The sequence below is a fragment of the Heterodontus francisci genome, unplaced genomic scaffold, assembly GCF_036365525.1.
Source record: "Heterodontus francisci isolate sHetFra1 unplaced genomic scaffold, sHetFra1.hap1 HAP1_SCAFFOLD_674, whole genome shotgun sequence".
Taxonomy (NCBI): Eukaryota; Metazoa; Chordata; class Chondrichthyes; order Heterodontiformes; family Heterodontidae; genus Heterodontus; species Heterodontus francisci.
Genome location: NW_027141531.1, coordinates 413,511 through 430,285, shown reverse-complemented (window position 1 = coordinate 430,285; position 16,775 = coordinate 413,511). Strand labels below are relative to the sequence as shown.

The following is a 16,775-nucleotide window of genomic DNA, read 5'->3' as shown; positions in this document are numbered from 1 at the left end:
CTGTACACTGACTGGTGTCTCCCAGTCCCCTCTCATTCAGGGTGATATCTGTTCACTGACTGGTTTCTCTCAATCCCCTCTCTTTCAGGGAGATATCTGTACACTGACTGGTGTCTCTCAGTCCCTCTCTTTCAGTGAGACATCTGTTCACTGACTGGTGTCTCTCAGTCCCTCTCTTTCAGGGAGACATCTGTTCACTGACTGGTGTCTCTCAATCCCCTCTCTCTCAGAGAGATAGCTGCACACTGACTGGTCTCTCTCATTCCCCTCTCTTTCAGGGAGATAGCCGTACACTGACTGGTGTCTCTCAGTCCCTCTCTTTCAGGGTGATACCTGTACACTGAATGGTGTCTCTCAGTCCCCTCTCTCTAGGGTTGATATCTGTACACTGACTGGCATCTCTCAGTCCCGTCTCTCTCCGGTGGATGTCTTTACAGTGACTGGTGTCTCTCAGTCCCCTCTCATTCAGGGTGATATCTGTACACTGAATGGTGTCTCTCAGTCCCCTCTCTCTAGGGTTGATATCTGTACACTGACTGGCATCTCTCAGTCCCCTCTCTCTCCAGTGGATGTCTGCACACTGACTGGTGTCTCTCAGTCCCCTCTCATTCGGGGTGATATCTGTACACTGACTGATGTCTCACAGTCCCCTCTCATTCAGGGTGATATCTGTACACTGACTGGTGTCTCTCAGTCCCCTTTCATTCAGGGTGATATCTGTACACTGACTGATGTCTCTCAGTCCCTTCTCATTCAGGGTGATATCTGTACACTGACTGGTGTCTCTCAGTCCCTCTCTTTCAGGGTGATATCTGTACACTGACTGGTGTCTCTCAGTCCCTCTCTTTCAGGGTGATAACTGTACACTGATTGGTGTCTCTCAGTCCCCTCTCTTTCAGGGTGATATCTGTACACTGACTGGTGTCTCTCAGTCCCCTTTCATTCAGGGTGATATCTGTACACTGACTGATGTCTCTCAGTCCCTTCTCATTCAGGGTGACATGTGTACACTGACTGGGGTCTCACAGTCCCCTCTCATTCAGGGTGATATCTGTTCACTGACTGGTGTCTCTCAGTCCCTCTCTTTCAGGGAGACATCTTTTCACTGACTGGTGTCTCTCAGTCCCTCTCATTCAGGGTGATATCTGTACACTGACTGGTGTCTCCCAGTCCCCTCTCATTCATGGTGATATCTGTACACTGACTGATGTCTCTCAGTCCCTTCTCATTCAGGGTGACATCTGTACACTGACTGGTGTCTCTCAGTCCCTCTCTTTCAGGGTGATATCTGTTCACTGACTGGTGTCTCTCAGTCCCTCTCTTTCAGGGAGACATCTGTTCACTGACTGGTGTCTCTCAGTCCCCTCTCATTCAGGGTGATATCTGTCCACTGAATGGTGTCTCTCAGTCCCTCTCTTTCAGGGTGATATCTGTACACTGATTGATGTCTCTCAGTCCCCTCTCTCTAGGGTTGATATCTGTACACTGACTGGCATCTCTCAGTCCCCTCTCTCTCCGGTGGAAGTCTTTCCACTGACTGGTGTCTCTCAGTCCCCTCTCATTCAGGGTGATATCTGTATTCTGACTGGTGTCTCTCAGTCCCTCTCTTTCAGGGTGATATCTGTACACTGATTGATGTCTCTCAGTCCCCTTTCATTCAGGGTGATATCTGTACACTGACTGATGTCTCTCAGTCCCTTCTCATTCAGGGTGACATCTGTACACTGACTGGTGTCTCTCAGTCCCATCTCATTCAGGGTGATATCTGTGCACTGACTGTTGTCTCTCAGTCCCTCTCTTTCAGGGTGATATCTGTACACTGATTGATGTCTCTCAGTCCCCTTTCATTCAGGGTGATATCTGTACACTGACTGACCTCTCTCAGTCCCTTCTCATTCAGGGTGACATCTGTACACTGACTGGTGTCTCTCAGTCCCATCTCATTCAGGGTGATATCTGTGCACTGACTGTTGTCTCTCAGTCCCTCTCTTTCAGGGTGATATCTGTACACTGACTGGTGTCTCTCAATCCACTTTCTCTCTCAGGGGGATATCTCTACACTATCTCTCAGTCCCCTCTCTTTCAGGGTGATACCGGTACACTGACTGGTGTATCTCAATTCCCCTGTCCCTCCTCAGGGGACATTTGTACACTGACTGATGTCTCTCAGTCCCTCTCTTTCAGGGTGAAACCTGTACATTGACTGGTGTCTCTCAATCCACTTTCTCTCTCAGGGGGATATCTCTACACTGTCTCAATCCCTCTCTTTCAGGGTGATATCTGTACACTGACTTGTGTCTCCCAGTCCCCTCTCTTTCAGGGAGACATCTGTTCACTGACTGGTGTCTCCCAGTCCCCTCTCATTCAGGGTGATATCTGTTCACTGACTGGTGTATCTCAATCCCCTCTCTCTCAGAGATATAGCTGCACACTGACTGGTCTATCTCATTCCCCTCTCTTTCAGGGAGATAGCCGTACACTGACTGGTGTCTCTCAGTCCCTCTCTTTCAGGGTGATATCTGTACACTGACTGGTGTATCTCAGTCCCCTCTCTCTAGGGTTGATATCTGTACACTGACTGGCATCTCTCAGTCCCGTCTCTCTCCGGTGGATGTCTTTACACTGACTGGTGTCTCTCAGTCCCCTCTCATTCAGGGTGATATCTGTACACTGAATGGTGTCTCTCAGTCCCCTCTCTCTAGGGTTGATATCTGTACACTGACTGGCATCTCTCAGTCCCCTCTCTCTCCAGTGGATGTCTGCACACTGACTGATGTCTCTCAGTCCCTCTCTTTCAGGGTGATATCTGTACACTGATTGGTGTCTCTCAGTCCCCTCTCTTTCAGGGTGATATCTGTACACTGACTGGTGTCTCTCAGTCCCTCTCTTTCAGGGTGATATCTGTACACTGACTGATGTCTCTCAGTCCCTTCTCATTCAGGGTGACATCTGTACACTGACTGGTGTCTCTCAGTCCCATCTCATTCAGGGTGATATCTGTGCACTGACTGGTGTCTCTCAGTCCCTCGCTTTCAGGGTGAAATCTGTACACTGACTGGTGTCTCTCAATCCACTGTCTCTCTCGGGGGATATCTCTACACTGTCTCTCAATCCCTCTCTTTCAGGGTGATATCTGTACACTGACTGGTGTCTTTCAGTCCCTCACTTTCAGGGAGATATCTGTACACTGACAGGTGTCTCTCAGTCCCCTCTCATTCAGGGTGATATCTGTACAGTGACTGGTGTCTCTCAGTCCCTCTCTTTCAGCGTGATATCTGTTCACTGACTGGTGCATCTCAGTCCCTCTCATTCAGGGTGATATCTGTACACTGACTGGTGTCTCACAGTCCCCTCTCATTCAGGGTGATATCTGTTCACTGACTGGTGCCTCTCAATCCCCTGTCTCTCTCAAGAGGATATCTGTACACTGATTGGTGTCTCTCAGTCCCTCTCTTTCAGGGAGATATCTGTACACTGACTGGTGTCTCTCAGTCCCATCTCATTCAGGGTGATATCTGTACAGTGACTGGTGTCTCTCAGTCCCTCTCTTTCAGGGTGATATCTGTACACTGACTGGTGCATCTCAGTCCCTCTCATTCAGGGTGATATCTGTACACTGACTAGTGTCTCTCAGTCCCTCTCTTTCAGGGTGATATCTGTACACTGATTGGTGTCTCTCAGTCCCCTCTCTTTCAGGGTGATATCTGTACACTGACTGGTGTCTCTCAGTCCCCTTTCATTCAGGGTGATATCTGTACACTGACTGATGTCTCTCAGTCCCTTCTCATTCAGGGTGACATCTGTACACTGACTGGTGTCTCTCAGTCCCCTCTCATTCAGGGTGATATATGTTCACTGACTGGTGTCTCTCAGTCCCTCTCTTTCAGGGTGATATCTGTACACTGACTTGTGTCTCTCAATCCACTGTCTCTCTCAGGGGGATATCTCTACACTATCTCCCAGTCCCTCTCTTTCAGGGTGATATCTGTACACTGACTAGTGTCTCTCAGTCCCCTCTCCTTCAGGGTGATACCTGTACACTGACTGGTGTCTCTCAGTCCCTCACTTTCAGGGAGATATCTGTACACTGACTGGTGTCTCTCAGTCCCTCACTTTCAGGGAGATATCTGTACACTGACTGGTGTCTCTCAGTCCCCTCTCATTCAGGGTGATATATGTTCACTGACTGGTGTCTCTCAGTCCCTCTCTTTCAGGGTGATATCTGTACACTGACTTGTGTCTCTCAATCCACTGTCTCTTTCAGGGGGATATCTCTACACTATCTCCCAGTCCCTCTCTTTCAGGGTGATATCTGTACACTGACTGGTGTCTATCAGTCCCTCTCTTTCAGAGAGATATCTGTACACTGACTGGTGTAGCTCAGTCTCTCTCTCAGGGTGATATCTGTACACCAACTGGTGTCTCTCAGTCCCTCTCTTTCAGGGAGATATCTGTACACTGACAGGTGTCTCTCAGTCCCCTCTCATTCAGGGTGATATCTGTGCAGTGACTGGTGTCTCTCAGTCCCTCTCTTTCAGGGTGATATCTGTACACTGACTGGTGTCTCTCAGTCCACTCTCATTCAGGGTGATATCTGTATACTGACTGGTGTCTCTCAGTCATTCTCTTTCAGGGTGATATCTGTACACTGACTGGTGCATCTCAGTCCCTCTCATTCAGGGTGATATCTGAACACTGACTGGTGTCTCTCAGTCCCTGACTTCCAGGGTGATATCTGTACACTATGTGCTGTCGCCCAGTCCCTTTCTCTCAGGCGGATATCTGTACACTGACTGGTGTCTTTCAGTCCCTCACTTTCAGGGAGATATCTTTTCACTGACTGGTGTCTCTCAGTCCCCTCCCATTCAGGGTGATATCTGTATACTGACTGGTGTCTCTCAGTCCCTCGCTTTCAGGGTGATATCTGTACACTGACTGGTGCATCTCAGTCCCTCTCATTCAGGGTGATATCTGTACACTGACTGGTCTCTCACAGTCCCCTCTCATTCAGGGTGATATCTGTACAGTGACTGGTGTCTCTCAGTCCCTCTCTTTCAGGGTGACATCTGTACACTGACTGGTGTCTCTCAGTCCCCTCTCATTCAGGGTGATATCTGTATACTGACTGGTGTCTCTCAGTCCCATCTCATTCAGGGTGATATCTGTGCACTGACTGGTGTCTCTCAGTCCCTCGCTTTCAGGGTGAAATCTGTACACTGACTGGTGTCTCTCAATCCACTGTCTCTCTCGGGGGATATCTCTACACTGTCTCTCAATCCCTCTCTTTCAGGGTGATATCTGTACACTGACTGGTGTCTTTCAGTCCCTCACTTTCAGGGAGATATCTGTACACTGACAGGTGTCTCTCAGTCCCCTCTCATTCAGGGTGATATCTGTACAGTGACTGGTGTCTCTCAGTCCCTCTCTTTCAGCGTGATATCTGTTCACTGACTGGTGCATCTCAGTCCCTCTCATTCAGGGTGATATCTGTACACTGACTGGTGTCTCACAGTCCCCTCTCATTCAGGGTGATATCTGTTCACTGACTGGTGCCTCTCAATCCCCTGTCTCTCTCAAGAGGATATCTGTACACTGATTGGTGTCTCTCAGTCCCTCTCTTTCAGGGAGATATCTGTACACTGACTGGTGTCTCTCAGTCCCATCTCATTCAGGGTGATATCTGTACAGTGACTGGTGTCTCTCAGTCCCTCTCTTTCAGGGTGATATCTGTACACTGACTGGTGCATCTCAGTCCCTCTCATTCAGGGTGATATCTGTACACTGACTAGTGTCTCTCAGTCCCTCTCTTTCAGGGTGATATCTGTACACTGATTGGTGTCTCTCAGTCCCCTCTCTTTCAGGGTGATATCTGTACACTGACTGGTGTCTCTCAGTCCCCTTTCATTCAGGGTGATATCTGTACACTGACTGATGTCTCTCAGTCCCTTCTCATTCAGGGTGACATCTGTACACTGACTGGTGTCTCTCAGTCCCCTCTCATTCAGGGTGATATATGTTCACTGACTGGTGTCTCTCAGTCCCTCTCTTTCAGGGTGATATCTGTACACTGACTTGTGTCTCTCAATCCACTGTCTCTCTCAGGGGGATATCTCTACACTATCTCCCAGTCCCTCTCTTTCAGGGTGATATCTGTACACTGACTAGTGTCTCTCAGTCCCCTCTCCTTCAGGGTGATACCTGTACACTGACTGGTGTCTCTCAGTCCCTCACTTTCAGGGAGATATCTGTACACTGACTGGTGTCTCTCAGTCCCTCACTTTCAGGGAGATATCTGTACACTGACTGGTGTCTCTCAGTCCCCTCTCATTCAGGGTGATATATGTTCACTGACTGGTGTCTCTCAGTCCCTCTCTTTCAGGGTGATATCTGTACACTGACTTGTGTCTCTCAATCCACTGTCTCTTTCAGGGGGATATCTCTACACTATCTCCCAGTCCCTCTCTTTCAGGGTGATATCTGTACACTGACTGGTGTCTATCAGTCCCTCTCTTTCAGAGAGATATCTGTACACTGACTGGTGTAGCTCAGTCTCTCTCTCAGGGTGATATCTGTCCACCAACTGGTTTCTCTCAGTCCCTCTCTCTCAGGGTGATATCTGTACACCAACTGGTGTCTCTCAGTCCCTCTCTTTCAGGGAGATATCTGTACACTGACAGGTGTCTCTCAGTCCCCTCTCATTCAGGGTGATATCTGTGCAGTGACTGGTGTCTCTCAGTCCCTCTCTTTCAGGGTGATATCTGTACACTGACTGGTGTCTCTCAGTCCACTCTCATTCAGGGTGATATCTGTATACTGACTGGTGTCTCTCAGTCATTCTCTTTCAGGGTGATATCTGTACACTGACTGGTGCATCTCAGTCCCTCTCATTCAGGGTGATATCTGAACACTGACTGGTGTCTCTCAGTCCCTGACTTCCAGGGTGATATCTGTACACTATGTGCTGTCGCCCAGTCCCTTTCTCTCAGGCGGATATCTGTACACTGACTGGTGTCTTTCAGTCCCTCACTTTCAGGGAGATATCTTTTCACTGACTGGTGTCTCTCAGTCCCCTCCCATTCAGGGTGATATCTGTATACTGACTGGTGTCTCTCAGTCCCTCGCTTTCAGGGTGATATCTGTACACTGACTGGTGCATCTCAGTCCCTCTCATTCAGGGTGATATCTGTACACTGACTGGTCTCTCACAGTCCCCTCTCATTCAGGGTGATATCTGTACAGTGACTGGTGTCTCTCAGTCCCTCTCTTTCAGGGTGACATCTGTACACTGACTGGTGTCTCTCAGTCCCCTCTCATTCAGGGTGATATCTGTATACTGACTGGTGTCTCTCAGTCCCTCTCTTTCAGGGTGATATCTGTACACTGACTGGTGCATCTCAGTCCCTCTCATTCAGGGTGATATCTGTACACTGACTGGTGTCTCCCAGTCCCCTCTCATTCAGGGTGATATCTGTACACTGACTGGTGTCTCCCAGTCCCCTCTCATTCAGGGTGATATCTGTACACTGACTGGTCTCTCACAGTCCCCTCTCATTCAGGGTGATATCTGTTCACTGACTGGTGTCTCTCAGTCCCTCTCTTTCAGGGAGACATCTTTTCACTGACTGGTGTCTCTCAGTCCCTCTCATTCAGGGTGATATCTGTTCACTGACTGGTGCATCTCAGTCCCTCTCAATCAGGGTGATATCTGTACACTGACTGGTGTCTCCCAGTCCCCTCTCCTTCAGGCTAATATCTGTTCACTGACTGGTGTCTCTCAGTCCCTCTCTTTCAGGGAGACATCTGTTCACTGACTGGTGTCTCCCAGTCCCCTCTCATTCAGGGTGATATCTGTTCACTGACTGGTGTCTCTCAGTCCCTCTCCTTCAGGGAGACATCTGTTCACTGACTGGTGTCTCTCAGTCCCATCTCATTCAGGGTTAAATCTGTACACTGACTGGTGTCTCTCAATCCACTGTCTCTCTCAGGGGGATATCTCTACACTGTCTCTCAATCCCTCTCTTTCAGGGTGATATCTGTACACTGTGTGCTGTCGCCCAGTCCCTTTCTATCAGGCGGATAGCTGTACACTGACTGGTGTCTTTCAGTCCCTCACTTTCAGGGAGATATCTGTACAGTGACTGGCGTCTCTCAGTCCCTCACTTTCAGGGAGATATCTGTACACTGACTGGTGTCTCTCAGTCCCTCTCTTTCAGGGTGATATCTGTACACTGACTGGTGTCTCTCAGTCCCCTCTCATTCAGGGTGATATCTGTATACTGACTGGTGTCTCTCAGTCCCCTCTCATTCAGGGTGATATCTGTATACTGACTGGTGTCTCTCAGTCCCTCTCTTTCAGGGTGATATCTGTACACTGACTGGTGTCTCTCAGTCCCCTCTCATTCAGGGTGATATCTGTATACTGACTGGTGTCTCTCAGTCCCCTCTCATTCAGGGTGATATCTGTATACTGACTGGTGTCTCTCAGTCCCTCTCTTTCAGGGTGATATCTGTACACTGACTGGTGCATCTCAGTCCCTCTCATTCAGGGTGATATCTGTACACTGACTGGTGTCTCCCAGTCCCCTCTCAATCAGGGTGATATCTGTACACTGACTGGTGTCTCCCAGTCCCCTCTCATTCAGGGTGATATCTGTTCACTGACTGGTGTCTCTCAGTCCCTCTCTTTCAGGGTGATATCTGTACAGTGACTGGTGCTTCTCAGTCCCTCTCATTCAGGGTGATATCTGTACACTGACTGGTGCATCTCAGTCCCTCTCATTCAGGGTGATATCTGTACACTGACTGGTGTCTCCCAGTCCCCTCTCATTCAGGGTGATATCTGTTCACTGACTGGTGTCTCTCAGTCCCTCTCTTTCAGGGTGATATCTGTACACTGACTGGTGTCTCTCAGTCCCCTCTCATTCAGGGTGATATCTGTACACTGACTGGTGTCTCTCAGTCCCTCTCTTTCAGGGTGATATCTGTACACTGACTGGTGTCTCTCAGTCCCATCTCATTCAGGGTGAAAACTGTACACTGACTGGTGTCTCTCAATCCACTGTCTCTCTCAGGGGGATATCTCTACACTGTCTCTCAATCCCTCTCTTTCAGGGTGATATCTGTACACTGTGTGCTGTCGCCCAGTCCCTTTCTCTCAGGCGGATATCTGTACACTGACTGGTGTCTTTCAGTCCCTCACTTTCAGGGAGATATCTGTACACTGACTGGTGTCTCTCAGTCCCTCTCTTTCAGGGTGATATCTGTACACTGACTGGTGTCTCTCAGTCCCCTCTCATTCAGGGTGATATCTGTACACTGACTGGTGTCTCTCAGTCCCTCTCTTTCAGGGTGATATCTGTTCACTGACTGGTGTCTCTCAGTCACTCTCTTTCAGGGAGACATCTTTTCACTGACTGGTGTCTCACAGTCCCCTCTCATTCAGGGTGATATCTGTTCACTGACTGGTGTCTCTCAGTCACTCTCTTTCAGGGTGATATCTGTATGCTGACTGGTGTCTTTCAGTCCCTCACTTTCAGGGAGACATCTGTACACTGACTGGTGTCTCTCAGTCCCTCTCATTCAGGGTGATATCTGTACAGTGACTGGTGTCTCTCAGTCCCTCTCTTTCAGGGTGATATCTGTACACTGACTGATGCATCTCAGTCCCTCTCATTCAGGGTGATATCTGTACACTGACTGGTGTCTCCCAGTCCCCTCTCATTCAGGGTGATATCTCTTCACTGACTGGTGTCTCTCAGTCCCTCTCTTTCAGGGTGATATCTGTACACTGACTGGTGTCTCTCAGTCCCCTTTCATTCAGGGTGATATCTGTACACTGACTGATGTCTCTCAGTCCCTTCTCATTCAGGGTGATATCTGTACACTGACTGGTGTCTCTCAGTCATTCTCTTTCAGGGTGATATCTGTACACTGACTGGTGCATCTCAGTCCCTCTCTTTCAGGGTGATTTCTGTACACTGTGTGCTGTCGCCCAGTCCCTTTCTCTCAGGCGGATATCTGTTCACTGACTGGTGTCTTTCAGTCCCTCACTTTCAGGGAGATATCTGTACACTGATTGGTGTCTCTCAGTCCCCTCTCTTTCAGGGTGATATCTGTACACTGACTGGTGTCTCTCGGTCCCCTTTCATTCAGGGTGATATCTGTACACTGACTGATGTCTCTCAGTCCCTTCTCATTCAGGGTGATATCTGTACACTGACTAGTGTCTCTCAGTCCCTCTCTTTCAGGGTGATATCTGTACACTGACTGGTGTCTCTCAGTCCCTCTCTTTCAGGGTGATATCTGTACACTGATTGGTGTCTCTCAGTCCCCTCTTTTTCAGGGTGATATCTGTACACTGACTGGTGTCTCTCAGTCCCCTTTCATTCAGGGTGATATCTGTACACTGACTGATGTCTCTCAGTCCCTTCTCATTCAGGGTGACATCTGTACACTGACTGGTGTCTCACAGTCCCCTCTCATTCAGGGTGATATCTGTTCACTGACTGTTGTCTCTCAGTCCCTCTCTTTCAGGGAGACATCTTTTCACTGACTGGTGTCTCTCAGTCCCTCTCTTTCAGGGAGACATCTTTTCACTGACTGGTGTCTCTCAGTCCCTCTCATTCAGGGTGATATCTGTACACTGACTGGTGTCTCCCAGTCCCCTCTCATTCCGGGTGATATCTGTTCACTGACTGGTGTCTTTCAGTCCCTCTCTTTCAGGGAGACATCTGTTCACTGACTGGTGTCTCCTCGTCCCCTCTCATTCAGGGTGATATCTGTTCACTGACTGGTGTCTCTCAGTCCCTCTCTTTCAGGGTGATATCTGTACACTGACTGGTGTCTCCCAGTCCCTCTCTTTCAGGGAGACATCTGTTCACTGACTGGTGTCTCACAGTCCCTCTCTTTCAGGGAGACATCTGTTCACTGACTGGTGTCTCACAGTCCCTCTCTTTCAGGGAGACATCTGTTCACTGACTGGTGTCTCTCAATCCCCTTTATCTCAGGGAGATATCTGCACACTGACTGGTCTCTCTCATGCCCCTCTCTTTCAGGGTGATATCTGTACACTGACTTGTGTCTCTCAATCCACTGTCTCTCTCAGGGGGATATCTCTACACTATCTCTCAGTCCCTCTCTGTCAGGGTGATATCTGTACACTGACTAGTGTCTCTCAGTCCCTCTCTTTCAGGGTGATATCTGTACACTGACTTGTGTCTCTCAATCCACTGTCTCTCTCAGGGGGATATCTCTACACTATCTCTCAGTCCCTCTCTGTCAGGGTGATATCTTTTCACTGACTGGTGTCTCTCAGTCCCTCTCATTCAGGGTGATATCTGTACACTGACTGGTGTCTCCCAGTCCTCTCTCATTCAGGGTGATATCTGTTCACTGACTGGTGCATCTCAGTCCCTCTCATTCAGGGTGATATCTGTACACTGACTGTTGTCTCCCTGTCCCCTCTCATTCAGGGTGATATCTGTTCACTGACTGGTGTCTCTCAATCCCCTCTCTCAGGGAGATAGCTGCATACTGACTGGTGTCTCTCAATCCCCTCTCTTTCAGGGAGATAGCCGTACACTGACTGGTGTCTCTCAGTCCCTCTCTTTCAGGGAGACATCTGTTCACTGACTGGTGTCTCTCAGTCCCTCTCTTTCAGGGAGACATCTGTTCACTGACTGGTGTCTCTCAATCCCCTCTCTCTCATGGAGATAGCTGCACACTGACTGGTCTCTCTCATTCCCCTCTCTTTCAGGGAGATAGCCGTACACTGACTGGTGTCTCTCAGTCCCTCTCTTTCAGGGTGATATCTGTGCACTGAATGGTGTCTCTCAGTCCCCTCTCTCTCCGGTGGATGTCTTTACACTGACTGGTGTCTCTCAGTCCCCTCTCATTCAGGGTGATATCTGTACACTGACTGGTGTCTCTCAGTCCCTCTCTTTCAGGGTGATATCTGTACACTTACTGGTGTCTATCAGTCCCTCTCTTTCAGGGTGATATCTGTACACTGATTGGTGTCTCTCAGTCCCCTCTCTTTCAGGGTGATATCTGTACACTGACTGATGTCTCTCAGTCCCTTTTCATTCAGGGTGACATCTGTACACTGATTGGTGTCTCTCAGTCCCATCTCATTCAGGGTGATATCTGTGCACTGACTGGTGTCTCTCAGTCCCCTTTCATTCAGGGTGATATCGGTACACTGACTGATGTCTCTCAGTCCCTTTTCATTCAGGGTGACATCTGTACACTGACTGGTGTCTCTCAGTCCCATCTCATTCAGGGTGATATCTGTGCACTGACTGGTGTCTCTCAGTCCCTCTCTTTCAGGGTGATATCTGTACACTGACTTGTGTCTCTCAATCCACTGTCTCTCTCAGGGGGATATCTCTACACTATCTCTCAGTCCCTCTCTTTCAGGGTGATATCTGTACACTGACTGGTGTCTCTCAGTCCCCTCTCCTTCAGGGTGATAACTGTACACTGACTGGTGTATCTCAATTCCCCTGTCCCTCCTCAGGGGACATTTGTACACTGACTGATGTCACTCAGTCCCTCTCTTTCAGGGTGAAATCTGTACACTGACTGGTGTCTCTCAATCCACTTTCTCTCTCAGGGGGATATCTCTACACTGTCTCTCAATCCCTCTCTTTCAGAGTGATATCGATACACTGACTGGTGCCTCTCAATCCCCTGTCTCTCTCAAGAGGATATCTTTACACTATGTGCTGTCGCCCAGTCCCTTTCTCTCAGGTGGATATCTGTACACTGACTGGTGTATCTCAGTCGCCTGTCTCTCTCAGGTGGTTATCTGTGCACAGTCCCTCAGCCCGTCAATTTCAGGGAGATATCTGTACACTGACTGCTGTCACTCAGTCTCTCTCTCAGGGTGATATCTGTACACCAACTGGTGTCTCTCAGTCCCTCTCTTTCAGGGAGATATCTGTACACTGACAGGTGTCGCTCAGTCGTCTGTCTCTCTCAGGTGGATATCTGTCCACAGTCCCTCAGCCCGTCAATTTCAGGGAGATATCTGTACACTGACTGGTGTCTCTCAGTCCCTCTCTTTCAGGGTGATATCTGTCCACTGACTGGTGTCTCTCAGTCCCCTCTCATTCAGGGTGATATCTGTACACTGACTGGTGTCTCAGTTCCATCTTTCGGGGTGATATCTGTACACTGACTGGTGTCTCTCAGCTCCCTCTCTTTCAGGGTGATATCTATACACGGACTGGTGTCTCTCAATCCCCCATCTCTCTCAGGGGGATATTTGTACACTGACTGGTGTCTGTCCGTCCCCTCTCTCTCAGGGAGATATCGGTACACTGACTGGTGTCTCTCAGTCCCCTCTCTCTCGGGGGATATTTGTACACTGACTGATGTCTCTCAGTCCCTCTCTCACAGGTGGAAAAACTGTACACTGACTGGTGTCTCTCCATCCCCTCTCATTCAGGGTGATATCTGTACAGTGACTGGTGTCTCTCAGTCCCCTCTCTCTCAGGGAGATAGCTGTACACTGACTGATGACTCTCAATCCCCTCTCTCATGGGGTGATAGCTGCACACTGACTGGTGTCTCTCAATCCCCTGTCTTTCAGGGTGATATCTGTACACTGACTGGTGTCTCTCAATCCCCTCTCTTTCAGGGAGATATTTGCACACTGACTGCTGTCTCTCAGCCTGTCTCTCTCAGGGAGATAGTGAATTTAGGGAGTTAGGCAGAAGTTTAAAAAGCAGGACCTCAAGGGTTGTAATCTCAGGATTATTCCCTGTGCCACGTGCTAGTGATGGTAGGAATACGAGGATAAGGCAAATGAATGCGTGGCTAAAGAGCTGGGAGGGCTTCAGCTACTTGGATCATTGGGATCTCTTCTGGTGCAGAGCTGACCTGTACAAGAGGGACAGGTTGCATCTAAACTGGAGGGGGACCAATATCCATGCAGGAAGGTATGTCTTTGGTTGTAGGAGGAAACCGGAGCACTTGGCGGAAACCCACACAGTCACAGGGAGAACTTCCAAACTCCGCACAGGTAGTACCCAGAACTGAACTCAGGTAGCTGGAGCTGTGAGGCTGTGGTGCTAACCACTGTGCCACCCCATGTCTGTTTTCCATGGTAGGGGTTACTAAAACTAGACGGCATAGATTTAAGGTGAAATGGAGGAAGTTTAAAGGGGGTCAAAGGAGTAATTTTTCACACGGATAATAGTGGGTATCTGGAATGAGCTGCCAGAGGAGGTGGTGGAGGCAGGAACAGTTGCAACATTTAAGAGGTATCTGAGCAGGTACTTGAATGAGCAAGGCATAGAGGGATATGGAATTAATGCAGGCAGGTGGGATTAGTATAGATAGGCCTTATGGTCAGCATGAATGCGGTGGGCTGAAGGGCCTGTTACTATGCTGTATGATTCTATGACTCTATATCCGTACACTGACTGATGTCTCTCAGTCCCTCTCTCTCATGGGGAAATCTGCACTAGTGTCTTTCAGTCCCCTGTCTCTCTCAGTGGGTTATCTGTACACTGACAGATGTCTCTCAATCCCTTTCTCTCTCTCAGGGTGATATCGCTACACTGACTGATGTCTCTCAGTCCCTCTCTCTCATGGGGAAATCTGCACTAGTGTCTTTCAGTCCCCTGTCTCTCTCAGGAGGTTATCTGTACACTGACTGCTGTCTCTCAATCCCCCTCAGGGAGATAGCCAGCTGCCGCAGCTTGGCAAAGGACTTGTTTTGTGAAGCAACAGCAGGGGGAGTCCAGGCACCGAGGGAGGATCAGTGAAATATGAGGCTGGGAGTCACTGGGCAAGTGGATGGGAGCCTGGGTAACTGATCCTCAGGGAGAGGGGAAGAGGCAAGAGAAATGATTGGAATAAGCAGAGAGGATCCTATGCTAAACCTGGCGGCACACATGGCCAGGTGTGTGGAGCAAGGGATGGTTCAGAACAAATCATCCCACCGGGCTGTACCTCAATAGCTGCTGATTAAGAACAGGAGTGAGCCTTATTGTATCACACCCTTAACACTCAGCCACTCTCATTGGTAGAATGAGGCTTATTGGTACATTTCCTGGATGAGGAGCAATTCGCAGCTCCTGCTCGGACTCCTCGTTTGCAGGAGTATCTGAGCGGTAGCTGGATCCTTCTGACAACCTGAATCGAGAACCCTGAGAGACGCCTACAGAATATCCCGGAGCCCGGCGTTAGTAAACCCCGGATTCCGGAAACCCCGGTCTCAGTTAATACAGGATTCAATAAACTCTGGACTCAGTAAATACAGGATTCAATAAACTCTGGACTCAGTAAATACAGGATTCAATAAACTCTGGACTCAGTAAATACAGGATTCAATAAACTCTGGACTCAGTAAATACAGGATTCAATAAACTCTGGACTCAGTAAATACAGGATTCAATAAACTCTGGACTCAGTAAATACCGGACTCAGTAAATACCGGACTCAGTAAATACAGGATTCAATAAATTCTGGACTCAGTAAATACAGGATTCAATAAACTCTGGACTCAGTAAATACAGGATTCAATAAACTCTGGACTCAGTAAATACAGGATTCAATAAACTCTGGACTCAGTAAATACAGGATTCAATAAATTCTGGACTCAGTAAATACAGGATTCAATAAACTCTGGACTCAGTAAATACAGGATTCAATAAACTCTGGACTCAGTAAATACCGGACTCAGTAAATACAGGATTCAATAAATTCTGGACTCAGTAAATACCGGACTCAGTAAATATTGGATTCCGTAAACACCGACTCAGTAAACCCCAGACTCCGTAAATACAGAACTCAATAAACGCTAAGCTCAGTAAACAGCGGGCTTAGCAAATGCTAGGCTGTCCGAGATGGGCTCCTCGCAATTCAATTCGAGACTGTAATGACCCTTCCGAGCTGTGATCAGCTGAAAGAAAAGGGAATCCCTGCCTCTGAGCTAACTGTCAACCTTGCAGCTGGGATTAATTTCACAAACCGGGGCGACTCACGCTCAGCTGCAAACACAGCCCGGAGCCAGGCGGGGTCCGGCTCTTCGCACTGAGTGAGACAGGAAGGGGAGTGGAAAGACTCACCTTGTATGGAGGAGGATGCTCCAGGTCCTGGGTCGTTGCACACAGCAGGATGATGCCCAGTACTCCCAAAATGCCGAGTGCCACTGAAATGAGGAGGTGATAGATGCTAGGCATGGCCAAGTTCAGGTACAAAGTGGTGGTGCAGACACAGAGAGCCGGGCTGCTGCTGACTGTAGATAGGAGTCACAGAGAGAGCTGGATGTTTTTAAGCGATAAAGGGATTGGTTGTCGCTCTGCTGGAAATGTAGGGCACTCCTAGTGTGCTACTCGCCGGTACCCCGGAACTGCGGCGACACTGGCTGTCTGAGCGTGAGAGCAAAGCAGCAACCAGCTCGGCCCTCGCACCCGCACTGCCCTGCCCTGCCCTGCCCTATGCCAGCCTGAACGGCCAGCTCCGGACAGCCGCTGGAGCAGCACCAAGTTGCCGCTCATTACATATCTGCTCAAGCTGACAAGCCTCTGCACGGTCCGCCCCAAGAGCCCAAGGCATAAACACATAAATCGCCTTTCAAGCAGCAAGTTGTGTCTATCATCCCGGCTGCAAGTGGCGACCTGCCCTCCCGTGTACTTGCTTATCATTCACTGCCTCAGAGGAACAGTACTGAGGGAGTGCTGCACTGTCGGAGGGTCAGTACTGAGGGAGTGCTGCACTGTCGGAGGGTCAGTACTGAGGGAGTGCTGCACTGTCGGAGGGTC

At 49.2% G+C, this 16,775-nt stretch overlaps 1 protein-coding gene across 1 annotated transcript in view; it reads right to left on the bottom strand.

Annotated features, from left to right (window-relative positions):
- Nucleotides 1-16,547, bottom strand: part of LOC137363990 (ectonucleoside triphosphate diphosphohydrolase 2-like) — a 113,073-nt gene extending 96,526 nt beyond the window's left edge. Inside the window, exon 1 of the mRNA XM_068027486.1 lies at nt 16,080-16,547. Coding sequence (XP_067883587.1) covers nt 16,080-16,193 — 114 coding nt within the window. The 5' untranslated portion in view covers nt 16,194-16,547. The remainder of the gene's footprint in view (nt 1-16,079) is intronic.
- Between the last annotated feature and the right edge of the window lie 228 nt (nt 16,548-16,775).